Source organism: Eutrigla gurnardus (genome assembly GCF_963514095.1).
Source record: "Eutrigla gurnardus genome assembly, chromosome: 21".
Taxonomy (NCBI): domain Eukaryota; kingdom Metazoa; phylum Chordata; class Actinopteri; order Perciformes; family Triglidae; genus Eutrigla; species Eutrigla gurnardus.
In genome coordinates, this window is record NC_139932.1 from 12,507,835 (window position 1) to 12,526,137 (window position 18,303).

The 18,303-nt window shown below is 44.1% G+C and overlaps 3 protein-coding genes across 4 annotated transcripts; 2 read left to right on the forward strand and 1 right to left on the reverse strand.

The window, feature by feature from the left end:
- Positions 1-273: 273 nt before the first annotated feature.
- Positions 274-6,004, reverse strand: LOC311032315 (uncharacterized protein). The gene is made up of 7 exons (XM_084038993.1): positions 5,619-6,004; positions 4,236-4,343; positions 4,080-4,136; positions 3,835-3,993; positions 3,578-3,737; positions 3,120-3,220; positions 274-2,379 (listed from the first exon to the last, which is right to left on the reverse strand). The coding sequence occupies exons 1-7, from the start codon at positions 5,628-5,630 to the stop codon at positions 2,215-2,217; spliced, it is 762 nt and encodes a 253-aa protein (XP_083895119.1). The 5' UTR covers positions 5,631-6,004; the 3' UTR covers positions 274-2,214.
- A 572-nt stretch (positions 6,005-6,576) lies between these two features.
- asb15b (ankyrin repeat and SOCS box containing 15b) lies at positions 6,577-11,259 on the forward strand. Of its 2 annotated transcripts, none has more exons than XM_084038746.1 (14): positions 6,577-6,637; positions 6,887-6,995; positions 7,154-7,206; positions 7,317-7,448; positions 7,553-7,717; positions 8,265-8,371; positions 8,442-8,622; positions 8,707-8,878; positions 9,273-9,433; positions 9,676-9,820; positions 9,913-10,068; positions 10,151-10,253; positions 10,356-10,509; positions 10,614-11,259. In XM_084038746.1, exons 2-14 carry the CDS (start codon positions 6,889-6,891, stop codon positions 10,772-10,774), a joined length of 1,797 nt encoding a protein of 598 aa, XP_083894872.1. In that variant the 5' UTR covers positions 6,577-6,637; positions 6,887-6,888; the 3' UTR covers positions 10,775-11,259. The 2 variants fall into 2 exon arrangements, with proteins under 2 accessions (XP_083894872.1, XP_083894873.1); XM_084038747.1 differs by having other exon boundaries at positions 8,484-8,622; positions 10,614-11,258.
- A 614-nt stretch (positions 11,260-11,873) lies between these two features.
- Positions 11,874-16,092, forward strand: lmod2b (leiomodin 2 (cardiac) b). The gene is made up of 6 exons (XM_084038898.1): positions 11,874-12,452; positions 12,752-13,210; positions 13,515-13,775; positions 13,904-14,119; positions 14,213-14,662; positions 15,696-16,092. Exons 1-6 carry the CDS (start codon positions 12,177-12,179, stop codon positions 15,720-15,722), a joined length of 1,689 nt encoding a protein of 562 aa, XP_083895024.1. The 5' UTR covers positions 11,874-12,176; the 3' UTR covers positions 15,723-16,092.
- The last annotated feature ends 2,211 nt before the right edge of the window (positions 16,093-18,303 follow it).

The window sequence follows — 18,303 nt, forward strand, 5'->3', positions numbered from 1 at the left end:
AAAACAAAAGTCCGAGTGTTTCCGGCGGATGTTGTTGTATAAAGTAAAAGCTCTTGAATTTGCTGTCACGGCGCCAAATAGAAACAGAAATTGGCTATATGACCTAGTTTCTGATACATTATAATACTCGTGGGGCTACATATAGTTTTATTTAAGATATGACTGTAAAACTAGTCAAATGTCCGATGAAAACAAAGGAGTTAGAGTGTAACAGGAAACAACTGCTGAAGGCTAATATCACCAAAATATTTTATTGATGATTTTGTTATTTATGCAATCAATAAGCATGGTAATAAAAAAATGCATCAAATAATCTTAAATCATCTTTGAAATTACAGAAATTACATCAAAAGTCAGGAAGACCCGAGCAGATGATCTGACAAAAGAGGCATTTTGTGAAGCTCCTTGTTGACTGTGTTATGTGAACTTAAAGTTTTTTTTTAAAGTAATAAGATGTGCTGTTCTTTTAATTCAAAGGATATCAAGGACACATTCAGATTGACATTTCACGGTTTTGACAACAATAATATGATGTACCGATATATACAGTATATTTTTATATTGTTGACAACAGTCAGAGAATATTTAACAATGACATCATGATTTTGGTCATTGGTCATTTACGGAGGTAGACAAAAATAATGTAGACATTTCATGAAAAAACACCAAATCACCATTATAATCTACAACTGCAACTGCAGCACGCTTTGCAGTGACAATTTTGTTGCTTCAAGGTTCAAATGGGGTTTTCCCTGAATGCAGGCAATATTTTGTCTACCCCGCTTTACATTCACGACTTGAATTTTATTTGCAACATCACAATTGTAGAAAAAAAAAAATCCATTACATTTTGTAAGTAGTTTATCGCGTAACAAAATAACTTAAATATCTCACATACTATACAAATACACATTTCCACAAAATACAAAAATCATACAAATTGCTGCCCAGATTGAATAAAACAGAATAATAAAGGGAATATCTTCTCATATTTCATTGATGTGTTTACGAAGTAAATCAATCGAATATGTTAAACTGTTATTGAAATACGAACCATCTTCTGTAGATCTGGCTATACGGCCTGCGGTCTGGAAAGATTCTTAGCCTGTTGATTCATAGGGATCTGCCGACTTCAGTCGTGTTTGTAGCTGGCATTTCCTCCAGCCTACGGCCAGTTCTTTTGTGGCAAGAACAAACCCTCCTTATGCTCCTCACTGAGCTCATCCGTCCATCCATCTATCAATCCCTATCTCCCTCACTTTCCCTCGCCCCGGTCGTCCTGTCACTCGCTCCCTCTCTCTGACGCATACAGTACAAGAACGCTCACACTCGGGGAGTCATGTTCTCATGACTGAACATGATTGACTCAGTGAATAAGGCATTAAAAACACACTCACTGTGGCCGAGCAGCAGCTATAGATCACTGGGCAACAGCTTTGAAATACAATGATGGGGATTCAAAAGTGCCTCTGGCGGTGGCTATCTGCCATCTGGTCAGATCTTTGATACACAAAGTGGGACGCTTGTTGCAGTGCGTTGATTGCGACAGGTCAGACGGCTGTCAACAAGTGCAAGGCACGCTGCAGAAGTTCGCACGAGGCTTCTTTAATCACACTTTTACTTCTGGGTGCATTGACAAAAAGCAATATTGATTGGAATGCACTTCTTATGCATATACTCAAGCATTTCAGTAGCAGTATACAGTAGCAGGTTGGGTGTCAGTGGGTCGACTTGACGGTCTCTGTAACCACCGGGACGCAGACGACAAACTGATGACAGGAGTCCCATCTCGGAATGAAATGACGTCTTCCAAACAGCGTGATATCAGTTTGATCGCAGTTCAAACACCCTGATTGGCGACGGTTCAGAGTGGCAGGAATAAAAGAAAAGGGGAAAAAAAGCTCAATTGGCTGGCTAACCGCTTTGGCCTTAATGTACTTCACCAGTCATTTTGGCACGTAACCAGCCATTGTGTGGTGAGTTACTTCCTCTGGTTCCAAAACAACCTCTTTGGATGGTTAAGTGCTCCGAGTGCCTGGGGGGAAAGTGCCTCCACAGCAGGTGCGTTTTCCCCTCGTAGCTCGGGTCCATTCACTCGGATGAGTGAAAGCAAAGGAGTGTCTCAGACCTCACTCTTCATCCACTAACAGAACCACCTGGAGAGTGAGTTGTGATATTACGGTCCAATTTCCCTTTTTCCCTGTTAATCATACTTCATCCGCTCTCATGTTCAGGCCTCGCCTCCCCCGCTGGCTGAGTGTCAGCAGCGTGGGTGAGCGTCTGAAGCGGGATGGAGACAGACACAGTTGAGATCACGTCAGAAGGTGCCATTTGGTTATTTTCAGTGTTGCACGCTGGTAAAAGCCTTCCAGACTTGACCTAAACATGAAAAAAACAAACAAAAAGAACGATAGAAAAATCACACAGTGAACAGCTTCTCCCGTTTCCTGTGATGTGAACAAGTGACGGATAATAAATCTCCAGAGCGGAAATCATTACTTTAGGTAATAATGGCGCCTCAAAGTACTGCTGAATATTTCATGAGCACTTGTTAATTTGACAAGAATTGCCTTCCTGGAAGTGGTCATGAACATGATGGCACATTATCATGTCTGCTTGATCGGGTTGACCCACAGAAACCCACAGGCACAACGAGAGTGTAGCTGATGGAAAATTTATAAGGGTGGAATTTTTAGAGCGGGGCTCTTAGCTTTCTCACAATATTACTTAACAGACAGCACTTTAATGTGACGTTCATGCAGTTAATGATATTTGCTCAACATATCCTCCTCTCTGAATAACTAATTGTGAAATGGCTCCCAGCTAAATGTTTCATTCTTGAAAAGCGAGGTCTTAGATGTTATAAGTGCTCATCGTTGTTAGTCATCATTTATTTGACTTTTTATGCAACTATCAGTCTCAACAGTGCGATAACTGTGTTCCAATAGACTCAACAAAATTTTACAATTGCAGGAAATGTGTCTTTTTAAGTGAAATGCTAATGCCAACTTAAGGAAAAATCTAAGTGATGACCATTCAGCCGGTTTAATAACTCTTTTTCCACTTATGTCTCTATCTCTATCTAAAGTAGTTAATCCGCAGTGAGTTGGTTGACTTACCAGCCACGCTATGATAACAACACAAGCTGTGAAGGGGATGAGAGCCAGAAGCAAGGGAGTTCTCTTCAACCAGCTGCTCTCCCGACCCTCCTCCCGACCCCCTGGAAGAATAAAATATTATTAGACATTTTACAGACTACAGTTATGCCGTAGAAATCTGATATTTTGAGCTAGCAGAGAGGAGAGGTGGTTCTGACACTCACTTTTATTAAACTTTGAGATGTCAACTGCGAGATATTACTTAACAGGCGTTCACAAGTACTAGCTGCATGACTCTTAATGATGATATCATTCCTTTAATTACGGTGTGTTCAAGGTTACATATCTGGTTCCTATCCCCGGCCTCTCTGTCTTTGACCCCAAATCAATATCTGCCCACTAATAGGCCACTAAGCTGCCTTAGTTGTTGAGGCATCCATTACAAATTGTAAGTGTTAAGTGCAAACTAATGACTGTACCTGGTGTTTGTTGTGGATTAAGGCACGGCGGCGGCTTACACGAGAAGCCGGATGTTTCTTGGGAGGCGGTGTGCAAGACGTCTTTAATGTAGTCAAAGTAGAGACCAGATATTAAGCTCCCTTCTCGATAGTGACACTGGAAGACTTGCATCACCGTTTCCTAGGGGATCAGACGACAAGCAACCCTGAAATAACTCAGGTGTGCGATGACACGTGCAGAACAGACCCCCCCGAATGTACAAAATATGACCGCGTACCAGTTCCTCGTGGTCAAAGGTGAAGCGCACACTCTTCAGCATCGCAATGAGGACGATGATGTTTTCTCGGTTGGAGGAAAAGGTGCCGAACATGTTGGCAAGCTTCCGAAGACTCTGCTCCAAAGGATAGATATTCAACACCACCCAGCACTTGCCGGCCTGGAGGATGTAGGTGACAGAAGAAATTAGCATGCTTTCTGCAATATTGCATCATCCGTTTCCACATCACTTCTGCTGTCACGTACCACTTCTTTGGGGATGTAACTAACAGGAATCTCATAATCGGACGGGATGTTCTGCTTCTGCAAAGGAGATAATGATGGGGAAAGATATTTAGCAACATAATATCAGTCTCATAGGGACATTTTCTGTGTGAAGAGTATGCAATTCTGTATTCTCACCAACGACGACAGCTTCCTCACATCGTCAGTTATCGGCGTCCCAAACTTTCCGGAGCAGAGATTCAAACTTGTGAACAGACTCAAGAGGAGACAAGGTGCTTTCAAGATCTAAAAGACAGAAACACATACATTATAACAGAATATAGTTTATATATAGCATGCAGGTTAAAGTATTAGTTTAATGCATTTCAGCATTATCCTAACAGTGAAACCACACTTTGCGCCCACAGAGTCTTGCTGAGTAATACGTGGATCATATTCGTATACAATCACTTTCTCCAACCTCATTTTTCTGATTCCAGACAGGGGTGGAGGTTGTTTTTTTTTTTTTAGTTCCTATTATTGTGAAGCAGTTCACATCTGTGTGAGTCAAACAATTAGTCCCTTCACACAACAGTACACACATGCGTTGTGCAGTAATGAAACGTCAAACAGTATATATATTAAAAACTGCACATTTTCTCAAACAGAGGATCCAATTTAATGGATTTGCTTTGTGTCCAGGGACGCTTTCTTTCAAAAGTGCAATAACTTCTTCATACTTCATATTATACCCAATTCCCATCAGTTGGTTATCCAAACAACAGAAAATTACAACTACCTTGACAATCTTTCCCCCGTTTTTGGTCACCAAAAATGCCAAATATTCTCAATCAATCAAGAAAAAACAATCAGCAAATGAATGGAGAATGAAAATATTGGGACAGCGGATTAATTTGACTCGTCATAATTAAATAACCACTTCAGCACAATTACAGTATCGGACCAAATGCATGAGAGTACGTTTATGTGACAAACGTAATGAATGTTTGCTACTACTAAACGTTTCAAATGCAAAACATGCAATGAGGTCAAATCTGATGAAACTTCAAAGTTGCCGGGCAGGAATGTGGTTTTGCTTCAAAGGCATTCTCATCCCTCCATGCAGGAATGTGCAGATGGACTTCTGGGAGGTGATGTGCTAATCTCTCTTATTCAATATATTGATATTTAACATTTCACTTCACTTCTCCTTTTACACGGCTGCAACACTGTAGAGCTCTTAACATGCCTCTTCATGTAACGCTTAAAGGAAGGATTCTGCATGATGAGCACTTTTATTCTTATATTTAATATAATGTTAAAATACTTCAGGAATATTACTTAATTGTAGTTTATACTTAGTTGAAGATTAAAAAGTGAATGACAGAAATCAAATAGGCTACATTTAATTTATGTTTAAAACAGTGAGATCCTTTGCATTTTGTCCTGATATCATACTCTAAATACAAATAATCTCTGCTATATAACAAATACAACACTGATCTGTACACTTTTACAACATGCAGTTATTGTTATTTAAAAAAAAAAAAGAAGAAAAACAGGAAGATAGTTACTACTTACTTTCTTCCTCATATGGAGCAAGAATCCGCGGTTGCTTCAAATCCGGTGCATGGACTTAAGTGCCGTCAGTTCAAAGACAGAGCTCATTGTGTGCATGTGTGTGATGTCCGAGCGATGGAGTGAAACTCGAGGACGGGCCGGCGGTCTGCTTTCACTCCAGACAGATTGGTGAGGTCTTTTTGACGTGGTGGAGAGGCCGCCTACAGGCTGAGTCACTGTGTCACACACTGACGCTGTCTGAGACTTTTCCATAAACTCCCACGTATCAATTTGTTCGTCAGGAGAAAGTGGGCGCTTGTTCTCTCGAGGGAATATTTCCCTTAGAATATGTCAAGGTTATTCCCTCAGCTGTGTAAATGAGACGATGAGAGGCTTTTGTTAGTGTTTGATGAGTCGTTGGGGGCCCGAAACTGAGGGTGGCAGATGTTCAGCCATCATCTATGCTTTATTGTTATCGATTTATATTGAATTATTTTCATTAGTTTGTCCAAAGATTTACTCATACACTTTTGCTGTTATTGAATTGCTCGCTCGGGAGAGTGAGTGGAAATGTAGAAAGCTGAGTTGCGTAATATGTAATATGACACAGTGCTGAAGTAAAAGCCAATATATATTGATTTCCATTATCAGATCAATAGTCCTCACAAAGGAGCTGATATAGAAAAAAAGTGAGATGTGTTAGAATTAATTATTAAACTTTGAGATAACTGTGGGACGTAACACAATTTTTTTTTTTTTTTTTTACATATAATGTTCTGCAAGTAAAGTGTAGATAGGTGGTGCCTTGCGTTTACATGTGACCTAATGACCCAGTTTGAATGAAGTGTAGCAATCAGGGGGAAAGAGTACTTTGTACACAGGCAATGGAAGGGGAAAACGCAGCAGGCACTAAGCTGAGTCAGGTCACGTAGTGCAGCTTGCATCTAAATATAACCCAGATAGCTTAGGACCCCGAAAAACAAAAACACGAGGGCTGCAAGCTGAAGTGCTCAGGGGGGGTTGCGCATTCAGATCGACAGGTGAGACAGACAACGCCTAACCGTATTCCACTAAAGTTTGCGGTGCCATGTCAGATGTGACGGGTATTAAAGTACTCACATGTGACGCCGTTTCAAGCAGGGGGGGGGGGATACAAGTTGCATGCCCGTAGCCGCTTTCAAAGCACAAGCAGACAGATGTGACTTGAACACGTTAAAACGTCACTCAATATCACACAAAACTCTTTCCTTTTTAAGTGACAAGAATCCTTATTTTGTCCTTTCAAATAGAAATGGATGAGTTTGAGCAGGAAAGCATAAATGAGGAACTTATCAAGTTTGCCATTCGGGAGAGCATTCAGGATGCCCACACGCTGCCATGTTTGATCCAAACAAACAGGTATGAGAAGGCTTACGAATACTAATGCATTGATGCCGTAATAAACACATTTTCAAAAGATTCCAAATCCTGAATTTCAGGGTAATCAACTCCTACATTGAAGCTCTAGCAAAGTATATCTAGTTTGTCTGACAAGTGGTTGTCATGATGTTCATCAGGAAAGAAACAAATAGTGACAGCTTTATGAAGATAATGGCAGCCGTTCGCGAAGGTAAGCTCCCCATTTAAATCCGTCTGTCGCTGGCAGGTGCACTGATTGCATTCGCTCCATAAAAGATTACAAATCTTTCCCCTGCACGGATCGTGGTGTTGTCTCCACAGGTGATGTGTACACGCTGCAGGCTCTATCAGGTTGCGAGTCTGCCTTCAGAGAGAGCGACAGCAGGGGTTGGCTGCCTCTGCACGCCGCAGCTGTGCAGCCGCAGCCAGAGATCCTGCACGCGGTGCTTCAGGGTGAGAGGTCGAAACGAGCCTCTAGCATCTGCCATTTGATGGGAAAACCATTTACACAGGCAGAGCGTGTGTGTTTCTACTACTGTTATTTGGTTTTGTTGCAGGGTTGACGTCCCCAGACCTGACCCTGGAGCAGCACACAGGGGAAGGGGACACGCCTCTGACTCTGGCAGCGGACGCCGGCCTGGTGGAAAACGCCAGGATGCTGCTACGGCATGGAGCGTCGCCACACAACACCAACAGCAGGAATGAGTCTCCTCTGTTGATCGGTAACACACACACACACACACACACACACACACACACACACACACACACACACACACACACACACACACACACACACACACACACACACACACACACACACACACACACACACACACTCAACATGATAACTCACATAATCACTCACTTATCTCTCATCAGCATGCTACTAAACAGGGTAATTAGCAGATCACCATGGTTACCATGGGTGTACATCCTCTGCTAACACAGGCAGCAAATCAAATTGCGAGTTTCCAATTCAAAATGAGACACCATGGTTGCAGTAGTGACATTAACATGGAACTTATTTTCATAAAATGGTGTTAATTATCAAAAAGCATGCTAACATGCTAAACTAAGATGGTACATGCTAACATGGTAAACTTATTACCTGCTAGGCATCAGAATGTTAGCATGCACTGTTAGCATCTGGCTCAAATCGCCACTGCTCCTTAAACGCAGCGAGCATGGCTGAAGTGACTGACCTTACTGAAGGCTCACTTGTATGGTGTTTAACTGTGTCCCCTTGTATTTTCTTACATGTTGTAGCGGTGAGACAGAGATCATATGACATGGTTGTAGCCATCATCATGGGCGGGGCCTTTGTGGAGCAGGTGTGTCTCTCTAAGTGGACGGCCACCCACGAGGCTGCAAAGGTGAACAACGCTGCATCGATACCGCCCACAACATGACAGAATCATAACCAACATCCACAATAACGTTCAGATTCTCTCCTTCCTTCCTCCCTCCCTTCCCATCTCTCACCAGGTGGGCTGTCCAGTGATTTTGACGCTGTTGCTTCGACAAGGAGCCAAAGTAACCGCCAAAGACGGGCATGGTGTGACTCCTCTGGGGATTGCAGCCGAATACGGCCAAGCTGAAGCTATGGAGATACTCATACAGCAAGGTGAACACACGCAGGACAAACTGTCACGGTTGCGTGTTGATATTTTCTTCCCCTCACCTTGCACTTGCCCCCATGCTCCACTAGGTGGTGATGTGAATGCCCAGGCCAGCAACGGAGACACAGTCCTGTACGACGCAGCCGGATCTGGGAACCTGGACTGCGTCGAGCTGCTCCTGGAGCATGGAGCCAACCCTAACGTGGCCAGTTACGCCTGCCAGCTGCCCATCCACAGAGCTGCATATGAGGGACACATACTGTGAGCTGACCTCCACAAGCACAAGAGGCATCCAACCATTCCCTGCCGCGCTTGATATGGCAATATTCCCAAGAGCTCGAGAATATCTCCATTATGAAAGATAATTTACTTCCAGAGAAGGAAATTACTGGAGTCAAATTAACATTCTTTTCTTCCCACTTTGCAGTCTAATCAAACTAGACCAGCATGTCTCTCTCTCTCTCCCTCTCTGCATCTCACAGCTCTGCAGTCATTACCACAAAGAGCCTTCTGTTTATCACTGTTTTGCAGTTCCCTCCGCGAACAACACTGCAACCGCAATCTAATTTTTCTCGATGTCCTGTTTTCTTCTTTTAGCATTTGTTTTTCACGCTTTCTGTCACCCCCTCCTCCCCCCTCTCTCTCTTCTCTGTAGGGTCCTGAGGACTCTCATCCCCATCACTGCAAAGAGAGCCATCCGTCTCTCTGGCCAGAACCCCATCCACTCAGCAGCTGACGGGGGGCAGGTCGAGTGTCTGGAGCTGCTCATCCAGAAAGGATATGATGTCAACGCTTTGCTAGGCACACACATCTCTGGTGGAGCACATGAACTCGCTCATAAACAAATGAAACTTTAGATAAAAAAACGCCTGTCTCATCATATCACAATGCACCTACATGCACCCCAAATGACACGTTTGAAACTGCTTGAGACATCATCACCAATTTTGACCAAAAAATAAAAATTGTTCACTATGATGACAACATTCAAACAACCTGCTGGAGAAATGTGTACCACCATTAACGAGACTTAATCTTTTAAACTGGCCCTGCTGCAGAGAACTACGGGGACCTCAGGAAGACTCCCCTGTACTTTGCCGTATCCAACGGCGACGTGACCTGCACCGAGATGTTGCTGGCAGCAGGAGCGAGCACCGACCTCGACCCGTTACAATGCATCCTGGTTGCTATACGCTCCAAGAGGTGTGTGCTGCACACATTCGTAGTGTTTCTCAGTCATAAGTTATAGATAGCGGTGGCAGTAACCCCCGTTACCTGGTCTGATGTTTGGCCAGGAGTGAGATAGTGCAGCTGTTGCTGTCCTATGGAGCGGAGGTGAACTGCTACTTCAGAGTGATCACCAACACGATGTTCCCCACTGCCCTGCACTACAGCCTGTCGGACCCCGTCATGCTGCGGCTGCTCCTCAACAACGGGTATCAAGTTTACAGGTATGAGGTTCGACCATTGATGTCAGTTTAAAGTTGTATATTCCTTGATTAGGAATTTCACTAAAAGCACCGTCTGTGGTAGGTGCTTCCATTGTTGCCATGGTAACGGCGAAGAACTGGACAGTACCTGGACTGAGCTCCATAACCAAGCCTACCAGATTTACAGTCAACCTGACATCATCTCAGTAAGAGCCAAATCAGGCGGATGTACTGTCAGTACATCATGTAGCCAATCAATGAGCCCATAAGCCGACATATACAACAAATCACATCCCTGATTTTTTCAGTTCTGCGAGTTTGTATCGGTGTCTTGGCTCACACATCTGATCGGCAGTGTTGTGAGGATGCTCCTGGACTACGTCGGCCATGTCAACATCTGCCGCGTCCTCAAACGGGTCCTGGAGAAGACGCCTGAGTGGGAGGAGATTTTTGACATACTGAGTAAATAGATCTATTACTTTTTTTTTTTTTTTTAAAGTATGATCTTAATCCATGTAGATTTTAAGACTGTACTAGAGGCTATATGTTTTTTTGTGTGTCCCCAGGCAAGCCACGGTCTCTGCAGCACTTGTGTCGACTGGTAATCAGAGGTCACATGAGCCTCAGGGTGCTGAATGACCCTAAATCCTTGGCTGCTGTCAGATATCCTCCCAGACTGAAGAACTATTTGACCCACACAGAGTACGGTGACCTCTCCTCTACGTGAAACACATTTGTATTTATTCCAGTGTGATTGAACCACTAGTGAAAAAGCCAGAGTCACTCTTTTAGGGATATATTTTATCTCAAAGTACTATTTTTATCATATTTAGAACAAAAGCTCATGATCCCGTGTTGCCTTGCTATCTATTTGTGTATCAGACGTCTGGCGAATCTTAAATGCACTGCACACCACGCAGGCGTTTTCACTTCTCCCTAATTAGACCTCTGCTCATGGAGAAGTTAGGCAGGGAATTCTATGAGGTCGCCAAACTACATGAGCCAATCAGAATGATTTAAATGTGAGTTGTCCCGCCCCACCAGGTGAGTGTGAAAAAATGTCTAATCAGGTCTAACCAGGCAGGTTCAGTGAAAACACCTGTGTGGGAGGACATTATTCTTACTTTGTGCCGGCTTAACGTCTTCATATTTTATATTCTATATACATGGTTTGAAAATAAAAGCTAATTGGGTTTATTAAATTATTTTGTAATAAACAATACTGGAGTTTACAGACTACAGTTGAAATCATCAAATAGTGTTTTTGTTCTCTCTGTGTTAAAACTGTAATAAAACCGAGTCAACAGCCATGCTAGCAATTCTGAGAGCCTGTAAGCTAAATGCTAAAGGCGCGACAGCATGCTAACATTCTCACTACGACGGTGCTAACATGTTTACCACATTCCACCACATTGGTTATTGTGTTAGCATGCTAACATTTGCTAATTAGCGACAAACGGAGTAAAGCTGAGCCTGCTGGAAGGCCGTTAGTTTTCGTTTTGTTGTGGAGTGAATTTGTGGAGGTGACGACTCTTTCGTGCCGTTTGTGCCTCTCCTGTCAAAATGGATGAACTTATCGGTGAGCAAATTAAAAAGCGAACAGAAAAACCCTACATTCCTAACACCGTTTTATGGCTTTTGGCTGATACATTATGTTCATCTTTCTCGTGTTGTTCTGTTGGGTCCAGTTGGTCTTTTTTTGGCCATGAACAAAAGCCGCTCATGACGTGGTGACAGACGGCTACGTTGAGGGCCCGGCTCTCTGAGCTCACATGCTTTTTGTGGCGCTGCCTCTCAGAGCAGTGCCTCCTAAAAAAGACGCTGCATCATGGGGCCCACGCTTTGGTACGTTCCCCCCTGATCCCGCTCTTAAGGGCTATACAGCAGCTGGCGAGATTAGAGAGCAGAGGACAGCGACTCACACAACACAATACACTCGCAGCAACACAGATCCAGTTCAGACTGGAGTCTTGGGTCCACCTCAACTGGACTCCTTACGGCCGTGGACCTCATCTTTTGTTGGAACCTCTATCCCCAAAACACCTAATTAACTGGGGTTCAGACTGCGTGCGACTCGAGAACCGGTTTAAAGTCATACCGACCCGTCTGTGCTGATCTCGCTTTGGGACATGAGCTGTTTCGGGTACCGCCGAGAGTTGAGCAAGTACGAAGATGTCGATGAGGACGAGCTTTTGGCCTCCCTCAGCCCTGAGGAGCTGGCCGAGTTGGAAAAGGAGCTGGCGGACATCGATCCCGACGCCAACGTGCCCATAGGACTCAGACAGAGGGACCAGACGGACAAGACCTCGACGGGCACCTTCAGCAGAGAGGCCCTCATGCAGTATTGGGAAAATGAGACGCGTAGATTGCTGGAGGACGAGATAGGTGGAGGAAGCCCCAAACCGGTCAGTAATTATATTTTATTAGATTTTGCTCGGCATTAGTACAATGTGCTGGAGGCAAACGCCGGCTTGTTTGAAGTTTGATCAGATCAAACTCAAAACAGGTTACTTAAAAGTTAATGGTAGGAAGTCATTTGAAGTGCTAAAAGTAAAAAAAATAAATCAAGCTTTCTTCCGAAGTTGCCTTAGAACCATCCGCCTCAATGTTAAAATACAGATGTTGTAAGATTTTAAGAAAACAAAGCACTCATTATTACAGCATTGGATTTCAAACACTGAATTATTTTATAATAAAAAAACAGGATGAAGACCAAGAGGAGGAGTGTGTGACGGAAGATAACAGCGCAGCAGAAGATGAAAAAGATGTTGAAAATGAAAAAGAACAGAAAAAGAACGATAAACTAAAGGAGAAGGAAGAGGAAGAGGATGAGGAAGAAGAAGAAGAGGAGAGTGAGGAAGAAGAAGAGAGTGAGGAAGAAGAGGAAGCTGAAACAGAGGAGGAGGAAGATGAAGAGGAACAAGACAATAAATTAAAATCTGAACCCACAAATAATTGCGTGCCGCTGGTGTCGCGGGTCAACATCCCGATGCTCCTGAAGCCACAGAGAGTGGAGCCGATGAGACTGACTCCTCCCCCTCCACCTGTCGACCCGAACGCCACCGGGAACCCCACCGTTGTCGACGAAGTGCTCCAACGAGCTCTTGACAACGACCCTGAGCTCACCGAGGTCAATCTCAACAACATTGACGATGTCTCACAGGTACGAATGTGTTTACTTCCTCCTTGCCGGCCTCCAGCTCTTTGCTGTTGAGTAACTTTTGATGCCAGTTTATTTTTGGAACGGGGCATCATGCCAAGGTTATGCAATGAGGGCACAGTTCTAAATTTGGCACATTTAACTTGAAAATGCACAAAAACATGGCTTCCTCAACGGTAAGTAGCTAAGAAGGTTATTTGCTAATTTTAGTGAAAGATGGGGTGGCAAGAGAATGACTATATATGCTTGTTTGTTGTCATATCTTCTACATGCCTTCATGCTGAGGAGATTATAATTGGCTTTTTAGGAAACCCTCATCCGCTTTGCTGAAGCACTGAGGTCCAACACGCACGTGAGGGTGTTCAGCCTCGCCAACACCCGAGCCGACGACCCCGTGGCTCTGGCCGTCGCTAAGATGCTGCGGGACAACTCGTCCATCATCAGTGTGAACATAGAGTCCAACTATGTGAGTGGAAAGGGCGTGATGGCGATGGTCCAAGCGCTTCCTGGAAACAACACCCTGACGGAGCTCCGCTTCCACAATCAGAGACACATGTGCGGGGGACAGGTGACTTCTCCTCTCTCACTTCCTCATTTTGTCTCAAGCAATCATCCACTGGTCAGCAGACCTTCTTGTCTATCTTGTGCTTGGTGTAACCGGGGGTAACCATGTCTCAACCCCGCCCCCTCGCTCAGGTAGAGATGGAGATGGTGAAGATACTGAGGGAAAACCACACCCTGATCAAGCTGGGCTACCAGTTCAACCTGCCTGGTCCCAGGATGAGCATGACGGGGATCCTCACCCGGAACCAGGACCGCCAGAGACAGAAACGGCTGCAGGAGCAGAGACAACAGCAGCAGAACCAACAGGGGGCGCCGGAGGGAGCAGTTAACCCCAGAACCAGTGCACTGGTATGTAACTCTGCTTTGTTATGAGACGCTTCTCATCTTATATGATTATTTTTTCCGATCGGTAACGATCCACTTTTCTCTCTCGGCCTCTAGAAAGGAACTCCTCGCTCATCACCTTACAGCTCCCCCAGAGCCTCTCCTTGGTCCTCCCCCAAACTCCCCAGGAGCGAGCCAGCTAAGAAACAGACTCCACCCGCTCCACCTCCTCCTCCCCCTCCACCGCCTCCTCCCCCACCTCCTCCACCACCGCCTCCCCCGCAGCGGGAGAAAAAGAAGCCCACCAGGATGATCGCGGAGGTCATCAAGGCGCACGAGGCGGGCGGCAAGAAGGTGCGAAAGACGAAAGGTAAGAAGGGCAAGAAGGGGAAGGAGCAGGGGAAGGAGGAGACGACCAGCATCCTGAAGGAGCTCAAGAACGCGCTGAGGCCCGTGTCGCTGGAGAGGAGAGGGGAGGAGGGCAGCAGGCCGTCCACGCCGGTGAGGTCAGCCCACGACCAGCTGATGGAGTCGATTCGCACCAGCAGCGCCGGCGGCCTGAGACGGGTGAGTGGTGGAGTTTGTGCAGCAACAGGGATGTTGAAATTAAGTTTGTTAAGCAAAATATGCTATAGTGGTAAAAAAAAAACCCCAACAACATCCCTCCTCCACAAGCAGTGGAGCAATGTGCTTAATGCAAAACTGCATTGAGTGCTTATGGGCAACTGAACAAGTGGGAAGTTTAATTTAGACGAGGATGACACAGAGTCAGCACTGTCTGAGTCATCCAGTCTGCACTAAGGGAGGCAAAAGGCTGCTCACCACCAGCCAGCCGTGGTATGATCACGGTGCTTTGACAGCCAGAGGGAGAGACAGGAAAGCCAATATATAGCCCATTATAATGTCATTCTTAAAAAAAAAGAAAAAGGACAATGAGACAAATAAGAGAGCATTCAGGTTCATCCCATAATTGCTACTTTTACTTAAAATCATCATCCGAATATCATCTTTGTGCTGAAGCTTGAGCACAGCTCGTTACTTTGTTAGAGTGGAAAAACCAGCACTGCCCTCAGACGGTGGGGTCCCCTAGCTGTGACATTCCTGCCACTTAGCGAAGGTATTTATAGAAGCTGTTCGGCGGCGCTTTCGATAGCGACAGATACGACAAGGCGCTACCACGGAACAGCACACGTCCAACAAAAACAATCGTCGTCAAAAATCATCACCAGAAAAGCCAAGGGGAAAAGCAGCTGGTTAGCTTAGCTTAGCATTGCATAAACATTCATAACAATTTCTTTAAGTTGCTTGAACATTTGTCAACCATTGTTCTCCGGCTAGTGAACCCTGCCAACAACCAGAAGAATGACTCACTGTCAGTTAGCTTCAGCCCTCATAATAAAAAGAGGCCGTTTCATGGGAAATGTGGTTTGAGGATGACAGTCTCAGAAGTCATAATTCCTAACTTTTTGATGTTACTCAGCGAGATCACTCATGTCTGTTCCCCCTCTTTGCCGTCATCATATCAACACTTATATAAAAATACATTAATGCCTTATTCACTGCCTGCATTTAAAACTGACATCACATTGTGACTTTCCAGGTGGAACTCCCGCATCATCTACGATAATAAAACTAGACGTAAAAAGGGGTCTACCCGTTGCCATGGAGAGAGTCTGTGTAATCATGACAATGGAGTGATGAAAGCACAAGATGGAAATGTGTTGGGATTGCTGAGGAAAAAAAAAACTGAATTCTCACTCATGAAAAACAGGAATATGCACTGCGATAATAGCTTTATGTGATTTACAAAGCTTTTTTTTTTTAAGTATGAAAGCATAACTGGAAATGCTACTTGTGTTTTATTTTGAAATTAGTTGAACTGTTTACTGACTTTTTTTTCTATTTCACTGTTTTCTTGTAAAATTGTAAATATGACCCGTTGTTGGTTGAATTATGTGTTCCTTTCTAAATATAGCCATTTGGTGTTTACATTACTACTTGTCTGTGTGTATGTGGGCTCTTATTCTTTGGATGCTGGATGAGTTTCATGTAAGAGAAAAGGTTTGAGGTGTTATGCAGCAGTGTTTTCATCAGCGTGTCACCTTACTGGTCAAGTACCACTGATGCATATTCCCCACTCGCAATACGCCCACTCCAGTCAGAGTTAGAGCAGGGCTTTGGTGCACTCAGACCGGGTGAGGGAGATGACGAATCAAAGAGAGGGAAAGAGAGGTGACAGGGTGGGAAGGAGAGACCAAGAGCATGTAAGTTGGGGGGGAGACAAGAAAAGAGATGTGAGCAATGAGAATCCTAATCCTGGTCCTTTATTTGTTTATGTGTCTTGGAAGAGTTCCCCGACTCCTTAATCCTCAGTGCAGCTGCTCAAAGTCGACACAGTCGAGGCTCAAGGGTGGCAACAGTGTGAAAACTGCAAATTAAATTATTGCAAACCATTTCCAGACCCTTTTAAAGTGATTACCCACTTTAAAGGCATTCCATTAATCTCATCCTTTCGCCTGAAAAACAACCCCATCTTTCGTAGAAAGCTTCAAATTGCAACAATTCAATTATATTGTAGGTGGAGTGCAAATGGCAGTGATTATTTTGCAGGTTTGCATGGTGATTTGTTCAAGCCCTTTCGAGAAGTTTTGACGTTCAAGACCTGAACTGAAACATGTTTAATACAGGGAGCTGGAATTAAATTATTGTTCATATGAGCTCCATGTTTAAGTGTAAAAGAAACTAGCAATTTGCTAAAACCTGGCATAGTGCATATTTTCTTGTTGTACAAGATTAATGTCATATTGTCTCAAAATAAAATTACAAAATTACATTTGGAAGAAAATCCAACCTCAAACAAGACTTTCTATAAGAATTAAATTAAGCTATCGTGCTGAAAAGGAGCGTCCTCACAGCCAAGTGCAGCAGCTCAGCACGCACAAAGCATTCCTTAGACTAAGTGTCCGCAGAAATAAAACTTCCTCTACTCAAGCACAGCACTTTGTCATGTGTGTCCGACCATCAATAGGCGGATCCATCATAAAGTGGAGAGGACTTCCTGCTTGCAAATGGGGTCTCTGCACTCAGGGTGGTCACCACATTATCGCCGCATAGAATTCAAGAACGGGGAAATGTATGCCAGTTAACATGTATTTTACTTATAACAGTGAGCGTCTCAGTCACAGCACTTTGACCTTTGCAATCCCTCCCAATGCATGCATGCATTTGCTAATTATAAATCTGCCAAAAATCGAAACTGTAAATCTAGCTTCAAGTGCATTAAAAGGACAATTTCACTGAAAATTGACTGAATATTATACTTAGTATGAGATTATGTTATTGGACATTCGGCTGCATTGTTACAGCATGTATCCAATTATTTAAGCTGTCTATATGCGAAACATTTCAGACACAAATAACTGTCAGAAAATAGAGCCCTAAAGAGGAAATTTGGCATCACACGTGTTGTAATAATTACACCCTTTGACACGTTCAGCCTAAAAGTAAACAGTGAGTGCAATGATTGACAGAGTCAGAGGAGGAACATTGCTCCGTTGCAGCTATTAATGCCTTTGTTTGTGTCAACATGTGCTGCATGTGTTGGTGGGGATCTCTATGGAAGCGAGCAGTGCTGCCGCACGAGTGGAAAGTGCCATACCTGCTCTAATCCCTCTCCTAAACTCTGCAGCAGGGAACTGATACAGGGGGTGGTGTCAGTTGATGTGGACCATCAGCTAAAAATACATACTAGGGGCGTAGGATTGTTGTGGTCCACATTGTCATGGTCACACTTAATTACAGGTACACTTCCCACACTGACTTCTAAAAATATTATTCAAAAGGGCAATTTTTAGCTCCTCTGCACACATCTCATCTAGGGTACAACACAAACGCTCTCCTTCGGGGACTGGCATTCACACAAAGTTACTAGCTGTACTTATGCTTTGTCCTCACTCACCCAGTTTTCATTTCTACTTGGCTCAGGAGGGTGAAATGGTAGCAGTAAAGGGTGTGATAATCCTCTGCTCAGCTGTTCCCAGATCTGTCCAACTGTCTATTGCAGGTGATGATTCCTGTAGTAATCACTCCTCACACACGCACACACACACGGAGGGACAAGCAGATGCACATACTGAAATTACAAACGTGACGGACACGATTGGGTCTCTCTTAACAAAAGTGCAACAAAGTGTGCACATTAAGTATTG

Bases quoted from the DNA above. Each gene is read 5' to 3' on its own strand.
- LOC311032315 (XM_084038993.1), bottom strand. The intron at 4,137-4,235 runs GTGAGAATACAG...TCTCCTTTGCAG, and splicing joins TGAGGAAGCTGTCGTCGTTG to AAGCAGAACATCCCGTCCGA. The intron at 2,380-3,119 runs GTAAGTCAACCA...TTTCATGTTTAG, and splicing joins TTGTTATCATAGCGTGGCTG to GTCAAGTCTGGAAGGCTTTT.
- asb15b (XM_084038746.1), top strand. From the start codon at position 6,889: ATGGATGAGTTTGAGCAGGAAAGCATAAATGAGGAACTTATCAAGTTT. The intron at 7,718-8,264 runs GTAACACACACA...TACATGTTGTAG, and splicing joins TGAGTCTCCTCTGTTGATCG to CGGTGAGACAGAGATCATAT. The intron at 8,879-9,272 runs GTGAGCTGACCT...TCTTCTCTGTAG, and splicing joins GCATATGAGGGACACATACT to GGTCCTGAGGACTCTCATCC.
- lmod2b (XM_084038898.1), top strand. From the start codon at position 12,177: ATGAGCTGTTTCGGGTACCGCCGAGAGTTGAGCAAGTACGAAGATGTC. The intron at 12,453-12,751 runs GTCAGTAATTAT...ATAAAAAAACAG, and splicing joins GTGGAGGAAGCCCCAAACCG to GATGAAGACCAAGAGGAGGA. The intron at 14,663-15,695 runs GTGAGTGGTGGA...GTGACTTTCCAG, and splicing joins GCGCCGGCGGCCTGAGACGG to GTGGAACTCCCGCATCATCT.